General features: G+C 43.5%; 1 protein-coding gene across 2 annotated transcripts in view; it reads left to right on the forward strand.

Annotated features, from left to right (window-relative positions):
- The window catches only part of Ca8 (carbonic anhydrase 8), a 79,510-nt gene that overhangs the window by 23,321 nt on the left and 32,927 nt on the right, over positions 1-23,262 (forward strand). Inside the window, exon 3 of one of the 2 annotated variants that reach the window (XM_050165512.1) lies at positions 828-952. The exons of the other annotated variant lie outside the window; for it this stretch is intronic. Within the exon in view, the coding sequence (XP_050021469.1) occupies positions 828-952 (125 nt within the window). The remainder of the gene's footprint in view (positions 1-827; positions 953-23,262) is intronic. 2 annotated transcript variants of the gene reach the window in all.

Below are 23,262 nucleotides of genomic sequence, written 5' to 3' on the forward strand. Positions count from 1 at the left end.
CCCTCCTTCCCTCCCTCCCTTCCTCCCTCCCCCCTTCCTCCCTCCTTCCCCCTCTCTTTCTTTATTTTATTGAGCTCTACATTTTTCTAAAGGAGTTATTGCAGGTTATGAGCCGCCTCATAAGGGGTGCTGGAAACCAAACTGGGATCCTCTGCAAGAGCAGCGACTATTCTTAGCCAGAGCCCTTGTTGGCTGTATTAATATTAATTCTTCTTGGATAATTTCATCAGCTTAGACCTTTTCTCTGATTTAAGTCTCCTAACGCTAGAGGATGACCCTAAGATGTGGCTTAGTTCATTGATCTATCTACGGCAGAGGGCAGATTTCCCCTAACCATATTCTTGTCTCTTGATCAGTGCCCAGCTTAAAAGTCACAGTAAGGGGACTGGGCAGATGACTCACTGGTTACAGCAGTCCTATTCCTGCAGAGGACCCGAACTTGGTTTCCAGCACCAAGTAGCTAGTTACTAGGTGGCTAGTAACTGATCGTAACTCTAGCTCTAGGGGATCTGACACACTGGTGCATAATTTAAAATAAATCTTTTTTTTTAAAGTCTCAAGAAGGATTTATTTCCTTACCTATTCCTGGACTGAAATAAAAACTTAAAACATCCACATTACGACCAAGGTCCTGTCTGAATGGCAAGCGTAAGTGAGTGAAACCTGGACAGCTGAAATTTGCCTCAGTATGGTTCTCATTTTGACTTTGCAAATTCAGTCTTTAGAGCCCAGGGGAGCTTCTTGGGACAATAACAGCAGCATAATCAAAATGCCTCTCGTGTGTAAATCTTGTGACATCATTCAGCCGTGTCGTTTTCTCTCTTCAGTTCTGTCGGGAGGACCGTTGCCTCAGGGACATGAGTTTGAACTGTATGAAGTCAGATTTCACTGGGGAAGAGAAAACCAGCGTGGTTCTGAGCACACAGTTAATTTCAAAGCTTTTCCCATGGAGGTAAGACTAATAATCCTGTAAAAATCTCATTACTTAGTAAAGAATTCGGCAATTGACTGAAAATGCTTATTTTTGAAAGCAGTTGTGTAACTCTGGAATTTCATATTTGTGCCGTGATCAAGGAGGGCCTAAGAAAAGTCAGCTGGGGGCAGCTGATTAGGCCCACTGTGTACGTTCATTATCACCCGTGCTGCCTCGGGTCATAGAGGATGCACACGCATGCACGCACACACGCACTTACGCAGGCACGCATGCGCGCACAGCTGAAGTACTCCCTATGGCAATACATGAATTCATATACATTCTTTAATACTCAGCTAAAGTATCATATTTCCTATTGTACCTTTTCTGGGTTCCTGGCCTGGGTGGAATTTATCATCCTATTCTAATCTCCCAGACGACTTGATGGTTTCCTGTCATGCGCTCACCCCGTGGATTCGCTCATGTCTAGTCCACGGACTTCTTTCGCTATGGTATTTTGAGGACAAGGTCTCCTATTCATTCCAATGCTGCCTCTTCTCATGTACCTCCTGCCAGGTTCATCACAAAAGTTCGTGCGATGATGGGATGTCGCTGTTGGTGCGGGACTTTTTTTGTGTTTCTTTTTGTAAGGAATCTTAGTTCTCCCTAAGAAGCAGATGTTCAATGGAACCTAAAAACCAACCTCTCTTTCTTCCTCCCTTTCTCCCCCTCCCTCTTTTCCTCCCTCCCTTCCTCCCTCCCTCCCTCCCTGTTGTTTTAATTAGTTTCTAAGTCTTTACACCTTAACTACATCAGGCCTTATCTTCACCTCCATGTAGAATCATATAGACAACCGTCTAGTGGCTTTTCTGATTCGGATACTTGGCAGACATTACAGAGTACAGATGACCTAACATCTTCTTGAGTAATAACTGCTTTGAGGTTTGCTGCAATACTAGGCTTCTTCCTCCGTCATCCAGCCTTTGGATGGTCATCATAGTAAGGATGAACCCATTCCTGGCCAGACGCCGTGTGTGGATCTGCCTCCACGAATCGAAATCACTACTGTCTAATTTTATATACATCATATGTGGACTGGACAGGATTACACTGGGATGGTTTTCAGCATTTTCTTAATACTTACTTAAAAATCCCCTCAGAAGCTCAGGATACCCGTTTCATTCAAGAGAAGCGAAGCTTTAAAAGCGAAATGCTTTAAGGATGGAGGGAAACCCGAATGGCAGTGTATTGTATGAAGACGGTATGAAGAGTGCGCCAGGACTCCAGGGAGAGACGGTGGCATCATGATTCTGCTGAGGAAGGTTCCACGCACCTCCTTGCTCTTGGCTTTTTTTTTTTTTTTGTATTTTTTTCCCTCCAAGGCATAGAGACATTCTCTCATTTCGACTGCTTTAAAAAAGCAATTCACATCACCTCAGGCTTCTGTCCTGTCCTGAGCGAACATGAGAAAGAAGAGTGTGCCCATACAACACCAAAGAGGAAGGGAGATGTTGTGCCTAGCGGTGGGAGACAGGGAGCAGGTCAGAGGGCAGGACGGAGCAAGCTCTGCCCTCCTGTTGGGGTTTGAAAGTCCATGTCATCCTGTGGTTCTAACCAGTCCTCAAAGGCAGGGGTACAGGGGGAGGTGGGTATAATGGAGCAGCTCGAACTGCAGACAGGATTCTGCTTGTCACACAGTTCACAGCCTTGGGGAGGTTTCGTCATACTTTGGGGTCAGCGGTCTGTGCCCTTTCTGGGCAGTCAGATAGAGTTTCCTGACCTAGTGGTGAGGTAGGTGTAGTCACTTGGTGGTGTTTTAACTGCTCCGTCCCATTAAGCACAGGAAACAGCTTATTTTTAGTGAAGATTAAATTCTGGCAGCGAGGCTTTGCATCTGTAGAGATATTTATATTTGGGATAATGGAATGACTGACTTTATTTTTTCCAGCACCATTAAGGAGTGGTATTTGTATTCTTTGTTATCCTAGATTATCCTGATGTAATCCCAGGGAAAACACTTACATCAGTGACCTGTCAGTGGCTTGGACGGTATTCTATTGGTGTGTGAGAGCTGCAGTCTCACAGGATTTAGAGGAAGGCCGCTGCACGGCAGCCCTTAGAGGCAAAGGCTAGAGAGCCTAGAGAGATGGCTCTGTGATTAAAAGCACCCGCTAATCTCACAGAGGGCCCAAGTTCGGTTCCCGAGCACTCATGTCAGATGAATTTCAGCTACTTTTAACTCCAGATCCTCCCTCTTATGACCTCCATTGCCAGTGCACGCAAGCATACGCACGTGCACACACGCACACAATTAAGAATAAAAATTAACAACCTTAAAATAAAATAAAGGCTATGGACAAGGAGCTGGCTCTTAAGGAGACGGCTCTCCTGGTGTGGTGGCGGAGAGGGAGAGAGGGTGCCAAGTGGGAGAACATTCCAGGGTCTGTAATGAGATGACAAATGAGTGTTTGCTTAGATAACTCTATACTCATCTCCGGAACTGAACAGCCACGAAGAACACCTCCAACGTGAAAATATAGCCAGTAGGATGGAGAAACATGAAGGACCAGGTATCCTTTAGACACAAGAATGATTTTCAGTTTTTCTCCCCTGGGGATGCTGTGCATCTTTTCTTGTCTTCTTCTTCCTTCTTCTCTCCTTCCCTTTTCTCTTCTTCCTCTACCAACCCCCCCCCCTTTTTTTGTGGTTCTAGGCAAGGAACTCAGCATCTGCCTCATAGGCTAGTTAATGCTCTCCCACTGAGCTACTTCCCAGCCCTTGTGTAGAGGTTAAGCCTAATGTCAGAACCACATATCCGTGAGTCTTTTTTCCGCCAATTAGGAATTCATTTTAAATCATCTTTACAGCTAGTTCTCTGAGAACTCAGTCTAGTGGCAATAGCAGCAGCAACCTGACTGCATGTACCTTTTTTAGTGATTACTTGCTGAAGGACAAGGGTTCTATTAGGAAAGTCCTCACCCATGCCTGTCACTTAAAGTGTTTTTTTTTTCCCTGAAATTTTCCTCTAATAGTTTCAGACTTTAAGTCGTACATAAAGTTTTTGATCTCTTTCGACTTGGTTTGTGTACACGCTGAGAGATAAGGATTCAGTTTCCCCCTTTGGTTGAGGAAATCTGTCCCCAGCACTTTTTCTCAAAGAGGCTGCCATTTCTTCAATGTGTGTTATTCAATGTTTGTCAATCATGTAGCCGTAATTGTGTTGGTTGATTTGTCAGGTCTTTATTCTAGTTCATCAATCTGCATATCAGTTTTTATGCCAGTAGGGGTTTTGATGATACAAGTCTTCGGTATAACTCGAAATCAGATGTGGGGAGTCACTTTCAGTGTTCTTTTCTTGCCCAGGACCACCTTGGCTATTAATACAATATCCAGGATCTTTTGTGCTTCCTACTGTGATGGATAGCTTAGCAATTAGATGAGCATTGCATTGAGTCTGGGGATCTGTAGGATGCTCTTGGTAGCATACTCATTTTTACAATATCAATTCTTCCAGTCCATGAGCATAAGAGCTCTTGCTGGCTTCTGGTGTATTCCTCGGTTTCCCCGTCCATTGTGCTAACACTCCCCTTGCTGAAGTCTTTCACTTTCTTGGTTAGTTAGGTTTATTCCTTTTTTCCCCTCCATAATTGCATTTGCGATTGTTGCCTTGATTTTGTTTCTCAACCTGTTAGCTACTGGTGTTTAGAAAGGCATATATATATTACACATTTTATCCTGATACTTTGCAGAAAGCATTCAACTCTACAAATTTGCTGGTGGCTCCTTAGGGTCTCATATATAGGACCATATTTATTTCTTCCTTATTGCCTCCTACTTCCTTGATCTGGCTGAGACTTGAAACACACAGTCTTGGGCTAGTGTGGTGTTTTTGCCTTCTCTTGACCTAATGGGCATGTTTTGAGTTCTTTTTCACTAGTCCACTTTGGTTGTAGTTTGTCATAAATAGCTTTATTATATTGAATGATGGATATATCTTCTGTGAGTAATGAATTTTGTCACAGCCCTTCCATGTTTCTATTAGTTTACCATGTGAGTTCATTTTTGGGGGTTGTCCATTTAATTTATTATATTTACTGATTTGCGTATGGTGAACCATCTCTGCATTTCTGGAATGAAGCCAACTTGATCACGGTCAGTGAATGATCTTACCGTGCTCTTAAGTTTACTTTGCAAATATTTTGTTCAGAATTGCTTCAGAGAGATTGAGTTATAACTTTCTTCTTTGATTGCATCTTTATTCAATTTTGGTGTCAGAGTAATGCTGGCTCACAAAGAGTTGGGCTTCATTCCTTACGTGTCTCTTTTGTACAATAGTTTGAGGAGCCCTGAATTCTGCTCTCCTTTGAATATGTTAGAATTCAACAGTGAGTCTATCTGGACATTTTATAGTTGCTGTCATTATTACTGATTCAATCTCATTATTTATTTCAGGTCTGTATACAAATTATTTGATGCACTTTGGTTTAATTTTGCTAGGTCATATGTGTTTAAAATTTATTCATTACCTTAATATTTTCCAACTTAATGAAATATACATTAAAATATATTATTGATATATATATATATATATTGATATATGATTATTCTCTGAGTTTCACTGGTGCCTGCCATATGACTCTCTTTTCATTTCTAAGTTTGTAGATTTGATTAGAGAATTTGGCAGTATTTTTTTTCTTTTCAAAGCTCTTGGTCCTTTTTCATTGACTTTTTTTTTCATGTCCATATCATTAATTATATTTATTTCTGTCTACTGATTTTGCATTTCGCATGTTTTTGTTTCTTTAAAGCCCTAGGCACATCACATCATTATTTATTTGAGACTACCTTGAATTTCTAATGGAGTCACTTGTAGCTGTTAACTTCCTTCTTAGGATTATTTTAATTGTAACCCATAGGTTTTGGTTCATTGTGTTCTCATTTTTTTAATTCTTGGAATTCTAAAATTTATTTCTTGATTTCTTCAATGATGCGTTTAGCCTAAATACATTTTTTTTATGCTGTTAGGAATCAGTCCTACCACTGCTTCAAAAGTTAGCAAGATTCTTCCTCCTCTTCCTCCTCCTCCTCCTCCTCCTCCTCCTCCTCCTCCTCCTCCTCCTCCTCCTTCTGCCCATCATTTGAGATTGGATCCTTAACTGATGACTGCAGGGAATATCTGGTTTCAGAATAAATCACAGACCTGAACTTAATGACATGCTAAACATTTCGTTCTCTGAATTCATCCAGGTTTATTGCTACTGGAAAATAGCCTCTGTCTTTTAGCATCTCCTATAGAACTGTCCTTCAATAGAGAGTTTTCCCTTGGTTCTTAAGTCTCGATTTCCAAAGATGTTACATAACACTGAATAATTTCAAAAATACTTTCCTTTTGCTAATCTGTGGAGTTACTATTCTTTTATTAAAATATTATTTTAAATTACTTTTTGGCATGGACTAGAACATGTTTAATAATATTCATAATGTCACTATTAAAATTAATGTCAGCCTTAAAGTGGTAAAAAATGCAAATGAAAACATAAAACCTTCATAGGAAAACGTGAATGTGTGGTTTTATAATTGTGAACCCAGAAGACTATACTAAGTATATGTGCCAAAGATATGTCGAGCATAAAAGAAAGATTTAACCCTGTGATAGTCAATAGACTTTACCAGATATGTCGTGAACAAAGCAAAAGATAGACACAACTTGAAGGAAAACAAGACAGCATATAACTGTGGCTAATTTTCTTCCTTTGTAACAACACACATGAGTCATTGAGACGCTTGGAGCCCAGAGTAGCAGGCAATAATAGCCATTTCCAAAGAGCCAGCGTATCCTTCTGTTAGCTGCTGCCATCTAAACGACTCTTCCTTAGATGCAGGGAAGAGTAAACTGTCAGTGTTGGGAAGATGGGTCCTCCTAAGCATTGTTGCTGGAAGGCCTGAGCTGGCAGGCCTTTGGGGAGAGCGCTGTGGCAATGCTCATCATTCTTTTGCAATACTTTATTCTTTGAAAATTTTATACAGTATATTTTGATCATATTCATCCCTCCCCCAACTCCTCCCAGATTCTGTTTTTTTAAATTTCTAGAATATATTTTATTAGCTCAGTCATTTGACTCTTAGAATTAACTGAATTTGTCAGTTTTTTAATCATTAATTCATTTTGCTCTTGATTATTTCATAAAGGTATACGATCCATCCTAATTATTCTCTCCTCATTCTGGTTTATTTCTCTTCCAAACCCCTCATCCTGCTAATCCCCTACAGACCTCTTTAATACGTATGATTTCTGGTTTTGTCTTATTATCCACTGAGTTTTACCAAGGCCATCTGTATCCCTCTGGTTTAGAACTCTCCATTGGCTGGTGGGCTCCCTTGTGGATGTACAACTGAAGACAATGCCCCCCTCTTCCCAGAATGTCAGTAGCTCATAGTTTTGCAGTAATGGCTGAGGCCCCTACGAGCCTCCCTTATCCATGACTGACTGTTGACAGGGCTAGTCTGGGGCAGAACCTGTGCAGACAACCTCAGATGGTGTGGTGAGTTCATGCTACAGTTGACTACATGGCATTTCACAACCCTTCTCCCTATTGTTACTCTGCTCCTGCATTCTTTCTGGCTCCTCTTTGATGTTCCTTGAGCATTAGAGGGGCTGCTTTAAACGTCTTATTGAGGGTTGAACCCCACGTGTCGCTTATCTTAGGCATTTATGGCCGTCACAAGTCTCTGCCTTCACCTCCATTCTCTGACCAGAGAGGCTTCTCTGGTCAGGACTGAGAGCAGCCTTTGTGTCTGAACACAGGTGTCTAGGATACGGTGTGCGCATCTGGCGAGGCACCAGTTGTAAGTTCTTCCCTAGGTCTCTATCTCTTTAGGAATGGTGTTTTGACCAGGTTTGTGGTACTAGGCATGGATTCCTTCCTATGGGGACAGACCTCAAATCCAGCCAGCGGCCTTAGTGTCCTCGGTAACAGCCGTGGCTTTGCCACACCGGATGGCACACCCTGTCTGGCATGTTGGTATTATAGTTTGTAGGGTTCACAGTTGTGTGCGACCATTAATATTGTTTTCCTCCTCAGGTGTCTGTGTAACACCTTCAGGATCTTTGAAAACTACTAGCTCACTTCCAGCCTGATTTTGCCACATCCTACAACCGTTTTGTTTTTGCTCCATATCCTGCCTACAACCACTTTTTCTTTCGAGGCAAAGTAAATAGCCCAGTCTGACCTTGAACTTGGGTTCAAGGTCATCCTGCCTCAGGTGCCTGAGCTCTGACGGTGGATTCAGGTTAAGCATTTAACAAGCTCCCTTCACTCTATTTCACTCCTCGCTCTCCAGACGCAGGGGTATTCCTGGGGGTGGGCACTGATTCTGCACAGACTAGCTAGCACTCTGGGCTGGAAAGGCTCTGATTTAAGAATGCCTCTGGTAGCAGGCCAGTGTTGGGAAACAGGCCCTGCTCTTTATTTAGGCTGTATTTAAGGAGCAGCTGTTGCTTTGGGTTCTCTGATAAGGTTGACGAATGAGCATTTTAGCTGCATATGGGCTGCTGAGTGAGGTAAGAAAGGAAATTCTCCTGCAGAGAGTAGGGATCTTTACTTCTCATAAGTACGGCCCTCCTGCCCGTCCACTCTCAGACATGTGCCAGCCCTGCAGATGTCCTGCATCCCCCTTTCTTTCCAGGGAAGCGGGGTGTCTACCACGAAATGCAGCCTTGGTACAACTGACTAGGTTGCTTTGGGGGAAAGAAGAGCTGCCATTCAGAGGAATTAAGGCTGCTGCAGGAACATGGGTGGGGAGCGGGGGGAGGGAGGGTAGAATAGGAGCAGGGGAAAAAGGAAGGGCAGTGGGGGAAAATGTATAGCTCAATTTAAAGCTATAAAGTATAAAAAATGACACTAAGAGAACTTCTGCAATCTGCACATCCAGCTTCCTTCTTCAGCGTTATCATGCCAGTAAAGTTTAATTGTTTTCAATGAGAAATAAGATTTTGTCTCTGAATGCTATCATTATTAGTTGGCAGTCTGGTATCCCCATGGGACTTGCACATTGAGCCCCCTGGCTAAACTGACCACTGTCTCACTAGTGGTCACAGCTGGGAAACTCAGCAACCAACGAAAATGTTGTTTCCTGAATTCTACCAAGCCCTTGCCTGTTCATTCCATGGAAACCATGGGCTCTCCTGTGTACCTTCTCGTTTATTATGTGTGTGTGTGTGTGTGTGTGTGTGTGTGTGTGTGTGTGTGTGGAGACCTACCAGATTCCTGAACAGACGATAAAGTTACGACATTGAGCAAATAGAAGTGTTCTGCGGTTGCACTGCACTGTGAGGTTCCCGCCCTTCCTCCCAGTCTGACCGCCAGCTTGGACGTTTCCTTTGGTTCCCTCTCCATCACTGCTGGAAGGTATGCAGAAGGTTGTTTTGTCAAGCGACATCTGGAAGAAGCATTTGTGTTCTGACTGACTTTATGATACAAAGCAAGTCAGTGTAGACCAATATATTCATGGGATGTAATTAATGCATGGGTGGTTGTACTCTTGAGTTCTAACCGACTAATGCTCTGTAGTGAGTTATGTCTCATCTCAGCATGCGTTCAGATGATAAACATTGATTGCAATATTTAGTCTGGAACTGAGCAGCTGTCTCTAAGCTTACATCTCTTTGTGCATTCCATCCATCCATCCATCCATCCATCCATCCATCCATCCATCCACCCATCATCTGTCCCTCCATCTAGCTGAAAATACATTTCAAAACCTACTGTTTAGGCACTGGACTCAATGATGGGGAGATGGTGATGAATGTACCATGAAGCTTATAGCTTTTCACATAATGCATGCAATGTATGTGATTTGTGTCCTCCCCACTTTTGTCCTAAAAGGGAGAGTATTTAGATATAAACTAATTGAGTATTTGGATATGTATACACACACACACACACACACACACACACACACGACTTAGAAAGGACCTTGCCCTCTTAGCCATCCCTACAATATGCAAATCCTGACCTTTAGAAGTTAACGAGAAGACCCTTTGAAGGCATGAGAATGTAAACATCATCTGAGTGATTGATGTTTGCTGACCATGCAGAACATCAGCTAGTGTATGAGAGACTTTGTGCCTGACATAATCCAGGCACACTGCTATGGGCTGAATTAATTTCAGTAACCTAGCAAAGTCAGAACTGATGAGATTTAGGAGAGAAAGCCCTAAAGGGAAGAGCTAAGAAAGGAGGTTCATCTAGGAACCGTGGGCAGTCTGACAGGCACGAGAGACCCTTGGTTCCATCTCAGCTCTTCAGTCTTAGATAAGCTGAGCTGATTCCAGGTTCCACATTCCCACGTCGTGGGCAAGAAGTTAGCTCAGAGGTTGAAAGAGTCAACCCTTCTCTAAGTGCTCTCTATGACTGGAAAGAGATGGGGGAATATCAGGGGCGATGGGCCTCAGTGGTTCTGAAGATAAAAATCGTTGTAGTTACCACAAATAAGACATCCAGAGTGGATGCGTGGAGAAAAAAGTAGAAAGTCTTTAATTGATCTTTGTACCTTCTCCTTCCTCTTCACTTGCATACACCGGCATTTATAATCCAACGACTAGGCTCTAATCAGTATCCGTTTCTAAGGCCCTCTTTCCTGATGTCTTTTTGATTATGATTATTATGCATACATAAGAAATAGAATTTCCAATGTTAGCCATCACTAATCTAAAGGCAGTGGGGCCTGGGAAAGTGGAGCCGATAAATGAAGTGGAGTAAAATCTCATGTAATAGCCAACTATATTCAGAGCCTCAGACAGTTTATACTCGGAGAGTTAAGAAAGGTCAGACGAGTAAATTTCTCTTGTGTTCAAGCTGTATTCATAACAGTCACAGGGACAAGACACACATGGCAAAAACATGTTTTTCCACAGAAGCATATAGGATATTGTAAACATTTAATTGAATGCCCAGAGCTAAAAAAGATGAGAAATCTAAAGTAAACTCACTCCTATCTACTACACCTGGGAGGAGCCTGAAAACACGTTCCAAGAACAATCCCATGTTTTGAGGAAACTGAGGTCTCAAGACTCTTGTTTTCTTGGGATTTTCTCGCAAGCACTCTGAATTCTCCTTACACGACTCCATTCCTGAACGATGTCCCAACAGTGAGCTGTTTTATAGTGGAATAAACCTTGCTCTGAGGAAGATAATGACCTGACAGTATTAAAAACTGCAGGGGAGTGAGAGGAAGTTAGACGCTTTCTAGCCTTGCAATATTCTTTGTCTGACCAACGTGCTAGTGCTGGTTTGGGTTTTGGTGCTTTAGTTTAGGTCCTGGGTGTGTGGCACAGTGGCAGAGAGCCTGGCATCACACAGATTCTGTGTTTAGAACTATGAAAAAGGAAAACAGAAGCTACAGTGATGGTTCTAGGATAATTGAATTTTCCCCTAATTCTTGGATGTGATTAAACATTTTTTCTTTTAGTTTTACAAGGCTCTGCACAGCAATAGGTCTCTCCAGAAGCCTAGAACAGCATCCAGTTTCAATATTACCACACAGAAAGGCAGATTTTGGTGGTGATGGTGGGGGCATGACTTCCCAGGACGCAGCTGGGTCTGTTGAATGGTGTAAGGCAGAAAAGGCTACATACATATTGACTCTAGTTTATTGTGGTGGGTGTTCTGTTTGCACATAGTTGTTTAACTTTAATTCCCTCATTGACACACATAAAATACAGTTGTCCCTGACAATGTGAAACAGAGAAGTAAAAACCTACTAGTGTAGGGGCCACAGAGATGGCTCAGTGGTTAGAATACATGTCTTGTAAGAAAGAGGACCGAATTTGGATTCTCAATACACAGTGGTAGTCTGTGTCCCTTACCTCAGTGCAGGACCACAGAGATAAGTGGATGCCTGGAGCTCACCAATCCAGTGCTAAGGCTTGTCTTAAAAAATGCGGTGGAGAGTGACTGATGAAGGTACCCGGTGTTGACCTCTGGCTTCCATAGGTACACGCACAAGGTCATACATCCATGAGTATAAACAGGATCATATAAATAATAATAGTGTAATCATTGCGAATACCATCTATTCCATTTCTCCTACGACGGTAGAAGATATTGTTATTAAGAATAGTCTGGTATTTATTCTATGTTTTCTGAAAACATTCCATGAGCATAGTTAGGTGTATTCGATGGAAATGCTGTCGAGTTGTTACATTTTTTTTTAGAAGCTCCAAATGATTAAGAAGGTAGAAACTAGAGTTTTAAGTTAAATGTAAATTTTAATGACAAACGGAAGATATTTAAGACCATCTAATTGGGAGGCCTTTCCTATCCATCCTGTTTTGGAGACCCCACAGCAAGTAAATTCTCTGAACCCCACCTAACAAGTCGTATGGTTCATTCAGCAGAACAGTTTTATAGGCTCCAGCGTTAGTGTCTTTCCCTGGAATATTCCTTGAGGCCTCTACATTGGTGAGTTCAGCCAGGAGACCCAAGGGAGAGATGCTGTCTCCCCAGGCTGTCCTCTGAACTGTTAGGAAACAGGGTGCTATGAGAATTCTCAGATGGACTGTAAACAGTCACCTTTGCTGTGGGTGGAAACACACTGGAGACAGCACAGTGTGAGGCAGGATGGGGGGGGGAGAGCTAGGCAGTTGTGCCTGTGCAGGAGGGAGGGGTAGCCCAGATATGGCTAATTTGGTAACTTCCTAAGAGTAGCTCAAATTTCACATAAGCTTAAAAAAAGGACAAGGAAGGAACAGTTTGTATTGGAGGAGGAAAGGATGGCTTTGTTTAGGGAAAAGAAATCTCTCACTGTAGAAACCAGGAACAGGGAAGCAATTCCTCAGATTTCTCCACTCATCCTATAAGGTCCCAAGTTCACCAGCTCACCCTTTTGAAAGAGGTGGGGCTGGGTGGTGTTGTTGCACACTTTTAATCCCAGCACTTGGGAGGCAGAGGCAGGCGGATCTCTGGATTCTAGGCTAGCCTGGTCTACAGAGTGACTGCCAAGATGGCAGAGACAAACTGGAGCAGCAAGGAAAGAGAACAGTGTTTCTGATGCTTGGATCTTTTAGGAAGGGAGATGGGGGAGCAGAGGATGTATTCAGTGAAGAAATGTTTGTGTCTGTGTTCAAAGCCAGCATACCATGAGAAATATGAAACATAAGAAGACAGCTTTTGTTTGCGGTGACTCAGAAAGAAATGTATTCCACACCTGACTGATGTTAAACGACATTGTAGAGCAACCCAGGACAGGTTGAGGAAGTGATGGCTGTGTGTGCATGGCTGTGCTTGGGGTTGTCCTGGATGACAAATGTCCAGGAGGCAAAAAAGGGCTTGTTCTCCACAGGGTGGCAGACCTAGCCAAAATGTCTGCTCGTCTGGCGAAGGCTTTAGGGATGTGGGCAGTAAAGAGGAATACAGATCGTGGAAAAATGGGTTTCTGCGAGGCTCAGAGAAAACTAGAAGAGGATGGATTCTGGAACTGGGTCTTTATAATGGAGTTGGAATTTGCTGGATAATCAAGGCTGTGAAGGTTGTTTCTGGGTGAAGCAGCAGCTTTATTTTGGGCAGAAATTCTGGGCTTTTTCCAGGGTAGGAAAGGGCACTAAATATCCTGGAGTTGGGTTCGGAAGACCCTGACTCCGGCCTAGGAATTAGACTCTAGTCTCTTTAGGAGACCAGGAGGTATAGGCATATTTAAGGAAGGAGATTGTCATGGTGAGACTAGGGTGGTGGACTGGGAATGGGGCAAGGAGGAGGGAAAAAGAGGGAGCTGTGAATGATATGGAAGAAGACATAGATAGACAAGGCAGATTAGAGCTAGCCATTGGGAAGCTGCTGAGCTATGGGACATGAATAATGAAATATTGAAACGAGTAAAGGAATAATGCAATCCTTCAGATTGAATAAGTCTAATCCTGGGCACCCGAAGTACTTCTGATCTATAGTTTGGAATAAAGGCTTATAACAGTGAGACATGATGGGGTTGATTCAAGTCTGAATAGGAGATCCGTATGCATTCCATATAAACCCTGCACACCTGGCTTAACGGTGAATTGTTAGTGTGTTTATAATATACATGAAACGGAGCTTCACAGTGTGGAGTTTTCTACTTATGATGTCATATTAGTTTTGGAAAAGGTTTGGATTTTGTAGCATTTTGGAGTTCAGGTTTTGGGGTTGGGAATGTTTGTTGCATAGTTGAAAACATTGAGTTACTACAGTAGGGAGATGATGTAAGGAACTAGAGAGTGAGTTCGTGGGTTTTAACATTTTTATCTTGGAACTGTCTACAGTGCTTTTAGTTCTGCAAGCTTTCAAATTGCACAGAGAATAATAACAGGAGGTCCTAGCCCCTTGGTGTGTTGATAAAGATGCCCTTGGCTATGTATAAGGTGAAGACATAAACATGTGTGAAGCTTTGCTAAGCTGCTTATAATTGGAGTCTTAAGTACAATAGCAAACTCTCCATGTAAGTATTAATCCAACACTATTAATTTTATTTATTATTAATTGCATTCCTAATCTATTGTTAATCACATTTAATTCGCACTGCCAAGGGGGAAGTTTGGCTTTAGAATGTTCTCTTTCTGTTTTGGTCCAAGTGTCTTAATTTATTGATCTCCACAGGTGAATGTATATTTCTCCTTTGGTTTCCTAGGCAACACCTACCACACATCTTATCTGGTGATGTTGTTTTGAAGGTATTTATCTTGCTAGCTTTGTTCCCTGAAATTGCCACCTCTTGCTGCTGTTGATTGCTGCTTCTGGAGTCTCTATTTCTTTATCTACTTCCATTACCTATGGAACTTTCCAACATTGATATCCATATTTTGTCATGCACTGGTAGAAGGAGGTCTCATCACTTCCATATTTTCATATATAAAAAGGTGAAGACCATAAAGACTATGTACTGAGAGCAGCGCTCTAGGAAGCATTAGCTTTTCTAAGTCTCCTACAGTTGCCTATATCAAAATTTTAACAGGCATGGTTTTGACTTCGAAGTGAAAACCAGTTTTGTGTCAAGCAATATAGAATTTTACTTAAAATGATTAGAATTTACAGTATTTATGCTCTTGGTCTAGGGAGAACTGAAAGCTTTTGGGGAACCAGAGTTTTGCTTCTTGATTCCAGCCTGAATTCCCCATACAGGGTGGGGACTGACTTGAGCGTGCAGGTTTTGCTCAGTGACTGGGTGGGTGCTGAGTCTCCTGGGATGCTGAAATTTATGGCAAAAGACACTGCCCTTCTCCCCAGACCTTCTGTTTTGGAGAAATCAGAAAAAGATAGTATAAAGACTGACCAAATAGCCTGAGTCAGTTTTGGCTTGATGCCCAGTAAGCATGTATGTGATACTTCTCATGAGTTGAGTTTTGAGCATGAGGCCTTGGGGGAAATGATATTATTAATGATGCAACTTCTTTGTCATCTTATAAACACAACCACATGTTCTTTCCTTTGCGTTTGCTATTAAAATTAATGTATATTTCATGAGAATGATCTGTACAGCTAAGATAATAAAGATGGTAAGTACAATTTATGTACCACACAAATAGCTGTGATGACACGGGATGATCCTATCTAGATCCATACAAGCCCTGTGGACACTTTAAACACTTTTGTCATTGATGATAATTGTCATGTTTGCTCTTTGTTTTGTTGAGACTATGTCCGGCTGTGTAGCCCAGTCTGTCCCCCTGTCTCATGTTGGGCCTATAGGATTTCACACCCATGCAGGTACTACCACACCCATCAAATTTATTTATTTATTTTTCTATTATCTTTGCTTTTTGGGGTGCTGACAATGCCTTTTACATGCTAGGTAGGCACTCTGTGGCTCAGCTGCATCTCCACCCTGATGATAAATCTCAGATTGTGAATAAGATGTAGTATCGGGAAATGTTTCCCCAGAACAACATAGCTGCATAAAATGTAAGTTTTGTGCCGGAAAATGTAAGCGAAGCTTCTTATCTGAATTCTGCCTCTTACACATTGATCGCTTTCCTGTGTTCAGGTGACCATTTTGTTTGATTTTGAACTCTGTTTCTGTTCAAATTCCACTTTAGCCAAGCAACCTGATACTTTAGTTTCTCAAAACACTGGACAGGATCTGGTCTCTGTTTGGATCAGTCGTTTCTTAAGCTCCAGTTTTATAAAATACCCCTTACAATTGTTTGATAACATCGAGGCGTCTCTAGCGCCAAGGGAGTCTTAGCGGATCTCAGGAGTGCCCTCCCCTTTGATTCAAACCAGAGCGCCAGCAACGTGGTTCACGGGGAGTTGGCTGAAGAATAGCTCTTTGTGCCACTCTCTTGAGCAACTCTCTTGAGTTGGATTAGCATGTTTTGATTTTAAAGTGAGTTACAAAACGTACATAAATAAGGAAGTACTTTGTGAGAAAAGCACACACGTGTGTTTCTCCAGAGCCTTTTGTCTTCAGCTTAGGGCCTGGAAAGGGGGAAAGACAACTAACTACTCAGGGGATGATTTGGGTAGAATTCTATTACATGTGTTGCTGTGTGTGCATGTGTTTGTTGAGCCTGTCAAAGTTCACTCCTCACAATAGTCTGAAGACAGGAGGTTATATCGTTGGGCAGTGTTAGGCCCATGCATTTTCTTGTGAGCATGAGGTTAATGCAATAATGCATTCCACTGCAATTCCCAGGGGATGGCGAGAGTCCTGTCAACATTTTTGAAGACGGTCTGTGAGCCAGACACATGCCAGATCTTATTTGGTCCATTGTATGCATGTTTTCCTGTCTGTTTTTCAACTGAATAATCAGGTCAAGGAGCATTAAATAAGTTGCCCAAAGCTACTAAGGTAATGGCTGAGATGAGACCCTTGTTCTCTCTCCCCTGCAGGGAATGCTTTTCTCACTTCTAATAAAATGATGCTGAGTTTTGGTTTGGAAAATTCCAATTGAAAAAGCCCCGAGAATACTGTATTAACAGATGAGTCCCTTGGAGATAAAGTGAGAATTAAAGTGAAGTGCTGTCTCTTTTCAGCCTTACCAGATAAATTCATTTCATTGTAAATAGTTTGTCTATTATAATTGGGTCTAAAATATTGTTCTGAGTAATGAAATTATTAGGCAAAGTATGAGTATAGAAACTTGGAGTTGGGTTAAAAACTGACTGTGGTGTTTCAAGAGAAATGAAGTTATGTTAGATTTTTAAATCCAATTAAAATTGCTGTATATGTGTTCCTGGTACTACAAAGAGCACACATCTATAACTGTCCTTATTAACATACTTGAAATAATTAATATAAATCAAGCTGTGCTTCTCACAGTTGATGACTGTGGAAAGATGATCTGTTGAGACACTGTAGGCTGTGGATTCCAGCTCTACCCTGTGGGCAGTGATGGCCTCTGAGGAGCCACTGCGGGATAAAGAGGGAGGCGAGACGCCAGCTTTGGAGGTATTGACTCCAATTAGATTTGGGTCGTAAGTGTGACTTAGATATCTACACGAAGGGGTGGACGAGTCTGGCTAAGAGGGTGGATTTGGGAACATGGTGGAGGGAGACCGTGAGGTGTGAGTGGGGCTGTGTGTGTGTGAGGAAGAAATGTTGGAGCAGATTTCTGGTTTGGGTTCCATCATTAGAGCTGTGGAAACGAGAAGTGACACAGGCTATGGGAAGTGGGGACTGTGATACGCCAACGTCAGAAGACCTCACGGGAGGGCTTTTACCAGGCAGTTTAACACAGAGACATAGCCCCAAGAGGTTGTTGGGGTTAAAGATGTTGATTTTGGAATCATGGCATCAAGGTGATAGTTACGCCATGGGAGTGGACAAGGTCACTCACCAACAATGCGCGAAGGGAAGGAAAGAAAAGAGGCAGCAAGATGGAGCAGAATCCGGGGAGCGATCAGAAGAAAGGGGTTAGGGAGCTGGAGGTGGAGGGGTGCAGGAGGGGCAGTGAGTATTTGTCGTGCAGCCCACAGGCAGGGGCCATGTGAAAGTGTCGATGGTGGCCTCAGAGGCTGCAAAAAGAGCCAGGATACCAAGGCCAGACTGTGTGACACGGCAGAAGGACAGTCCTGGGGTGAGCCAGTGGACAGAGTGGGGGAATACGAAGTAGATTGTAGCGTATCCTGGAGGAAATGATCAGGGCGGGGCAAGGATGGAGAACAGGAACACAGGGAATATGCTGGGAGGATAAAGCAGCAGGAAAACTCTTGGGTTTCCGGAAGTTTGCTGTTCTAGTTTAGATGATAAAAAGATACTATGGTTCAAGTGATGGGGAGAGGAAGTTCCCTACAGAGGAGGGCACTGCCCAGGGTGTGGGCAGGTGTTTGGGGAAAAAGATGGGCAAGTGTTTCTTTCAGGAAAAGGACAGGGTAATTTTTTCTCTCCTGGAAATGAGTGACCTTGTTACTAGAGTATTGACAAATGCTTGACCCTAGTAGATGGGCTTTTGGGGTTGGGTTGAAGGCTGGTTCCAGCAAGCAGTGTTTTAAGTTTGGCCTTGAGGAGCACAGGGCGGGTCTCTATTCTTCCTTTACGCAGTTCTCAGATATCGTTTGGGAGGCATTTGAAGTTATGAAGGATCATGGAGGTCTGGCTTTCTATAGTGAAGGTGTCATTAATAATCTTTGAGTTTTAAGGAAATAAATAAATGGATTTGAATAGTGTCATAGGGGAAATTATCTGGAGTGGCCTCGCCATAGTTCAGACTTCCTTGACTCCCCTTCTTCGGAACCGGCTAGAATAAAGCCACACTGTCCAAGCTCAGGCTCTGACGTCATTTATTGGTGGACAGGCAGCCACACGTTGGGAAGGGGAGCTGTAGAGAAAGAATAAGGAGTCCCAAATACCAGAGGATGCTAACTCAGACTCTGACCAGCACCTGAAAGAAAAAGATGAAATAAAAGTTACCCAGAAAGGATGTAAGCCGTGATCCAACTGAACCTCACGGTGGCTCCCAGGGACCACACCAGGGGCTGGGAGTTTGAGGAAGTAAAACCTATTATCCCATTAAAGAATAGTTAATCTTTTAGCCTTTTAGCACACAGCTTAGGTAGACCCACCTCCCTGAGAGCTGGTTCTTTTGTCAGGTGATTGATCTGCCAAGGTATTAACTATATTTTATTAATTAAAAAGTAAGATCATATATCATTTTCCCTTTCTAATTCCTCCTTCCACTCCTCCTACATGGTCCCTCTTATTCTCTCAAAACCATGGCCCCTTTTTCTTCATTTCTGCTGTCTGTGTATAAATGCACACACAACCTCATTCTGCTCAATGTTACTGATGTGTATATGATTGTGATTTCAGGGCTGACCACATGGTATTGGATATACACTTATGGGCTTATCTCTAAGGCAGACAATTTAAACTGTTCTTAGCATTACTTAGTTGCCTGTAGTTCTTTTTTCTTATCATTTCCCAAGGTCATTTATCTCAGGCCCACAGGCAGACTGATGCTTAAGCTGAGAATGAGGATTGGTTTTTGGTTTATCGAGACAGGGTTTCTGTATAGCCCTTGCTGTTCTGGAACTAGCTCTGTAGACCAGGCTGGCCTCGAACTCACAGAGATCCGTCTGCCTTTGCCTCCAGAGTGCTGGGATTAAAAGTGTGTTGTGTCATTGCTGTGACCAGATACCCAAGAAAAGCAGCCAAAGGCAAGACTTATTTTGAATTGTGGCTTCCAGAGGCCTGGGTCCTGGTTCTGAAAAGCTCATTCCAATGGCCGTCTGATAGTATGTGCTTGGACTGGATATCCCAGCAGCAGGAGCTTCTGAGAGAAGGCTCTTTACTCTGTGGTTGGCAGGAAGTAGTGTGTGTGTGGGAAGGAGAGGGGGATGAGGTGTAATCCTCATTGCCATGTCCTGGTGACCCGCGTCCATCAGCTAGGTTCCACCCTCTAGAGTTTCTAACCACCTCCCTAAGTAGCACTCCCTATTGGCCCTCAGCACGCGAGCTTTTGGGACATCTCCAGACCGTAACCGGTGTGTCCCCCTACCTGTGGTCTCCATTCTCCCGAGGCTCTAGTTTCGTGTCGGAGGTCTAGAACGGGGCACCATGTTCTAAAACCGAGCCCGTCCTTCTTTTGATGGCATATTGGTGTGTGTGTGGGATCTTAGCTCTCCGCTCTTTCTTCCTCGTCTCTTGTATCTATTAGTTTCGATTCTCATCTCGTCTGTCCCCCTATGCTCCTGGCTCACAGCTCACCTCCTTCTCCAGTCCGTTTTTCCTATCACATCCAGGGAGGCCAGAGGGTAGAGAGAGGATTCCCAGGGTTGAGAAAGGCGAGGCAGGAGGAAGGGAGCTAGAGCGGAGAAGTCCTGGGAAATATGGGTCACTCTTTAGATCCTTAAGTGGGGAAGAAAGGGATTAGGAAAGTCTGTGCCAGATCGGAGTAGGAAATACAGGAAATGAGAGGCTCTGAGCAGAGGGGATGTGAAGGCTGGGCTCCAGAGAGGTCAGTGGGCCTCTGTAATGCCAGTGGGCGGGGGCAGGAAAGGCGTAGGTGAGTGGAGATAAGGGCTGCCATCTGAGACCCGGGAGATGCCGCATTGTGCCGGGGTCAGCCAGAGCGGACCTCTGAAAAGAACTGGTGTCAGAGCTAGAACTGTTCTGCTCGCACAAACATGGGAAACCTCTGAAAGGAAATGCCACTAAGCATTTGCTGATAGGAGACTTCAGCACACTCACGGGAGTGCCGGGGGTACTGGTGGGTCATAGAGTCTTTCAGAGTTTATGACTTTTTCCATTGCAGTGATTCAGTCTTCTGCGGTTTAACGCTGTCATGTTATTTCTGTTAATAATAAAAGTATTTATCTTGAAGATAGCTTTCGGTTAAGCTTCCATGGAATCTTGAAACCTTTTCCTCAGTGTCAAAACAAATGACTATATGACTATGGAGTGTCAGAGTTTCAAGACTTTGGACACATTTATCTGCTGCTGAGACTTGAGTATATGGAGATTCACCTTTCCCAGGGACTAATGATAAAGCCACACAGTCAATTATAGGAAATTAGCGTCTGTAAACCTTGTAGTGAAAACTCCGTCAAGGCTTGGCTCCGGCACTCGAGGAGGGTGAGTTACACAGTCTGTAAGTCAGTCTGATGTCTTAGGACAGCAACCTGCTCACCCGGCACTTCTGCTAGGGTGGATCCTTTTTTTTTCTTTTTTTCTTTTTTTTTTTTTTTTTTTTTTTTTTTTTTTTTTTTTTTTTTTTTTTTTTTTTTTTTTTTTTTTGGTTTTTCGAGACAGGGTTTCTCTGTGGTTTTGGAGCCTGTCCTGGAACTAGCTCTTGTAGACCAGGCTGGTCTCGAACTCACAGAGATCAGCCTGCCTCTGCCTCCCAAGTGCTGGGATTAAAGGCGTGTGCCACCACCGCCCAGCAAGGGTGGATCCTTTTAGCGTTTGACTCTCACTGAGATCTAGTGGGTGGGAAAAGAGTTGTAAAAAGTGAGGAAGGCTGGGTTTCTTTGTCAGAGAAAACTGTTCTCTGCTGCTCTAACACACCCATGCTACAAGCAAGCAAAACCATTGACCCACTTGAGGGTGTTTGGTGGCCACAGTAAGAGTTTGGGTTCCGTCTGCACAAAATAACCTTTGACTATCTACTTGTACCATGTATTTTCAAAGCAAAGACTGTCCGGGTTCCTCGTAGACTAGCAACAGCTGGGTCCTGGCCTGGGGTGGGGATCAGCTTTATTCCAGTGTCCTTTGAAGGAGTTAGGTGGCTCTGCACAGTGGGCCGTCTGAAGCCCTGCAGCAGATACAGTGACGGTGACATCTAGTTCTTGGGAGTAGTAAGCAACGCTGTAAGCAGGGAAAGCTGCCCTCCACCCCCCAGAACTCCCTGCTTCAATGCCCTCACTGGCTACACATAAGCAGTGCTAATGCCAGCAAAATAGGATGGGCATAGAGGGGGTGTGAGCACAGGGGGCAGAGGAGGGAATAAACCAGGCTTCTGAAGTACAGTGCTCCTTAGCTTGCAGAGGACCTGACGCTCAAAGGCGGAGGTGACTTCTGAAGCTCACAGGGCTGCTGCGGTCGCGGGGCTGAAAGGAAGAGACAGCCTGTGATTCCTGGCTGAGGTCTGCCAGAGCCCCTTGCTTCTGAGAGCTCAGAGTCGCAGGCACGCAGGCTGCGGTCTTTCCCTGCTGCCCTTGGAGTCCTCAGACACGCCCCCAGCAAGCCTGCACGCGTCTCCACATCTGCCTTTGAAGTTTATCTACCAAGGCCCTTCCACTCGCGATAGCTGTCTGCTTGGACCTCTCAGGAGACGATGGGGGAAACGTGGCTGCACCTGCCTTTCGAGTTGCTTCATCACTACAGCCTTGGTGTGTAGACTTTAATTCAAATCCATTTGCGGTCAGAGTCCTTTTTTGAACTACCTCCATTAGAAGAATATGTGCCCGCTCTACAAAGATTGTCTTTATGCATGATCACCTTAACGAAGTCTCCTCTCCTTATCTGGGGGCATTGGTTCCAAGACCTCTAGTAGATGACTGAAACTGAGTCTTTCTAACCCCATGTGTATGGACTGTTTTTCAGTACACATAAATACCAATGATAGAGGGATTTATGAAATGGACACAGTACAGAGTACCAATAACTAGCAATTAAAGAGTTAATTATAGCAAAAACTGTGGTAAAAGCAATTTAAAACATGATTTCTGCTTAGTGGTTTTTTTTTTTTTTTTTTGGCTACAGGTAACTGTAAATATGGAAAAGATACTCATGATGAGAAAGAGTCCTGTATGCATTGTGTATTATGTGGTGTGTAGCAGAAACAGACTGAAGAGGCGTGTGATTAAAAACCAGTAAAAGCAGAGCTGGGGATGCTGTCTGTCGTGGGAGCTTTGCTTGCCCCTCCCCCGTCCTGCTGTTCAGTCCTAGATTTGCTGTGATGCTCATTTAGCCAGCAGGCCTTCTCCTCATCCTCCCGCTGCTAGTCTTCAGATGTGATCCCCACTGCTCTCTCCTCTTCTTTGGCTCGTACAACCTGCATCACTCTCTCTTCTTCAGGCAAATGGAAAGAGTATGAAAGGGTGGGGTAAAGGAGAAGGGAGGAAGAAGAGAGAAGAAAGGAGGGAGACAGCAGGCATTTTAAATTATGGAGTTGGTCTCTGTGGCTGAGGGGTGGTGAGACCCAAATCCCCAGGGCAGGTTGGAGGTAGGAAAATGCTTGCAGAAATTGGCATTGTAGTTGGAGGTTTAGTGAGAAGCTGTTGTAGAATTTTGTCTTGTCCTGGAGACAGGGATTCTTTTCTTTTTAGGGACTTAAGTATTTGGTCTCACGGCATTCAACTCAGTGGATAAGGCTCACCAATGCTACTGAGGGTAACTAGGTTTTCTCAATGTCTGTTAATTTAAGTAGTAATCAGAGCTAC

Source organism: Alexandromys fortis, unplaced genomic scaffold (genome assembly GCF_014885135.2).
Source record: "Alexandromys fortis isolate MF-2015 unplaced genomic scaffold, M_Fortis_MF-2015_v1.1 scaffold_18, whole genome shotgun sequence".
NCBI lineage: Eukaryota > Metazoa > Chordata > Mammalia > Rodentia > Cricetidae > Alexandromys > Alexandromys fortis.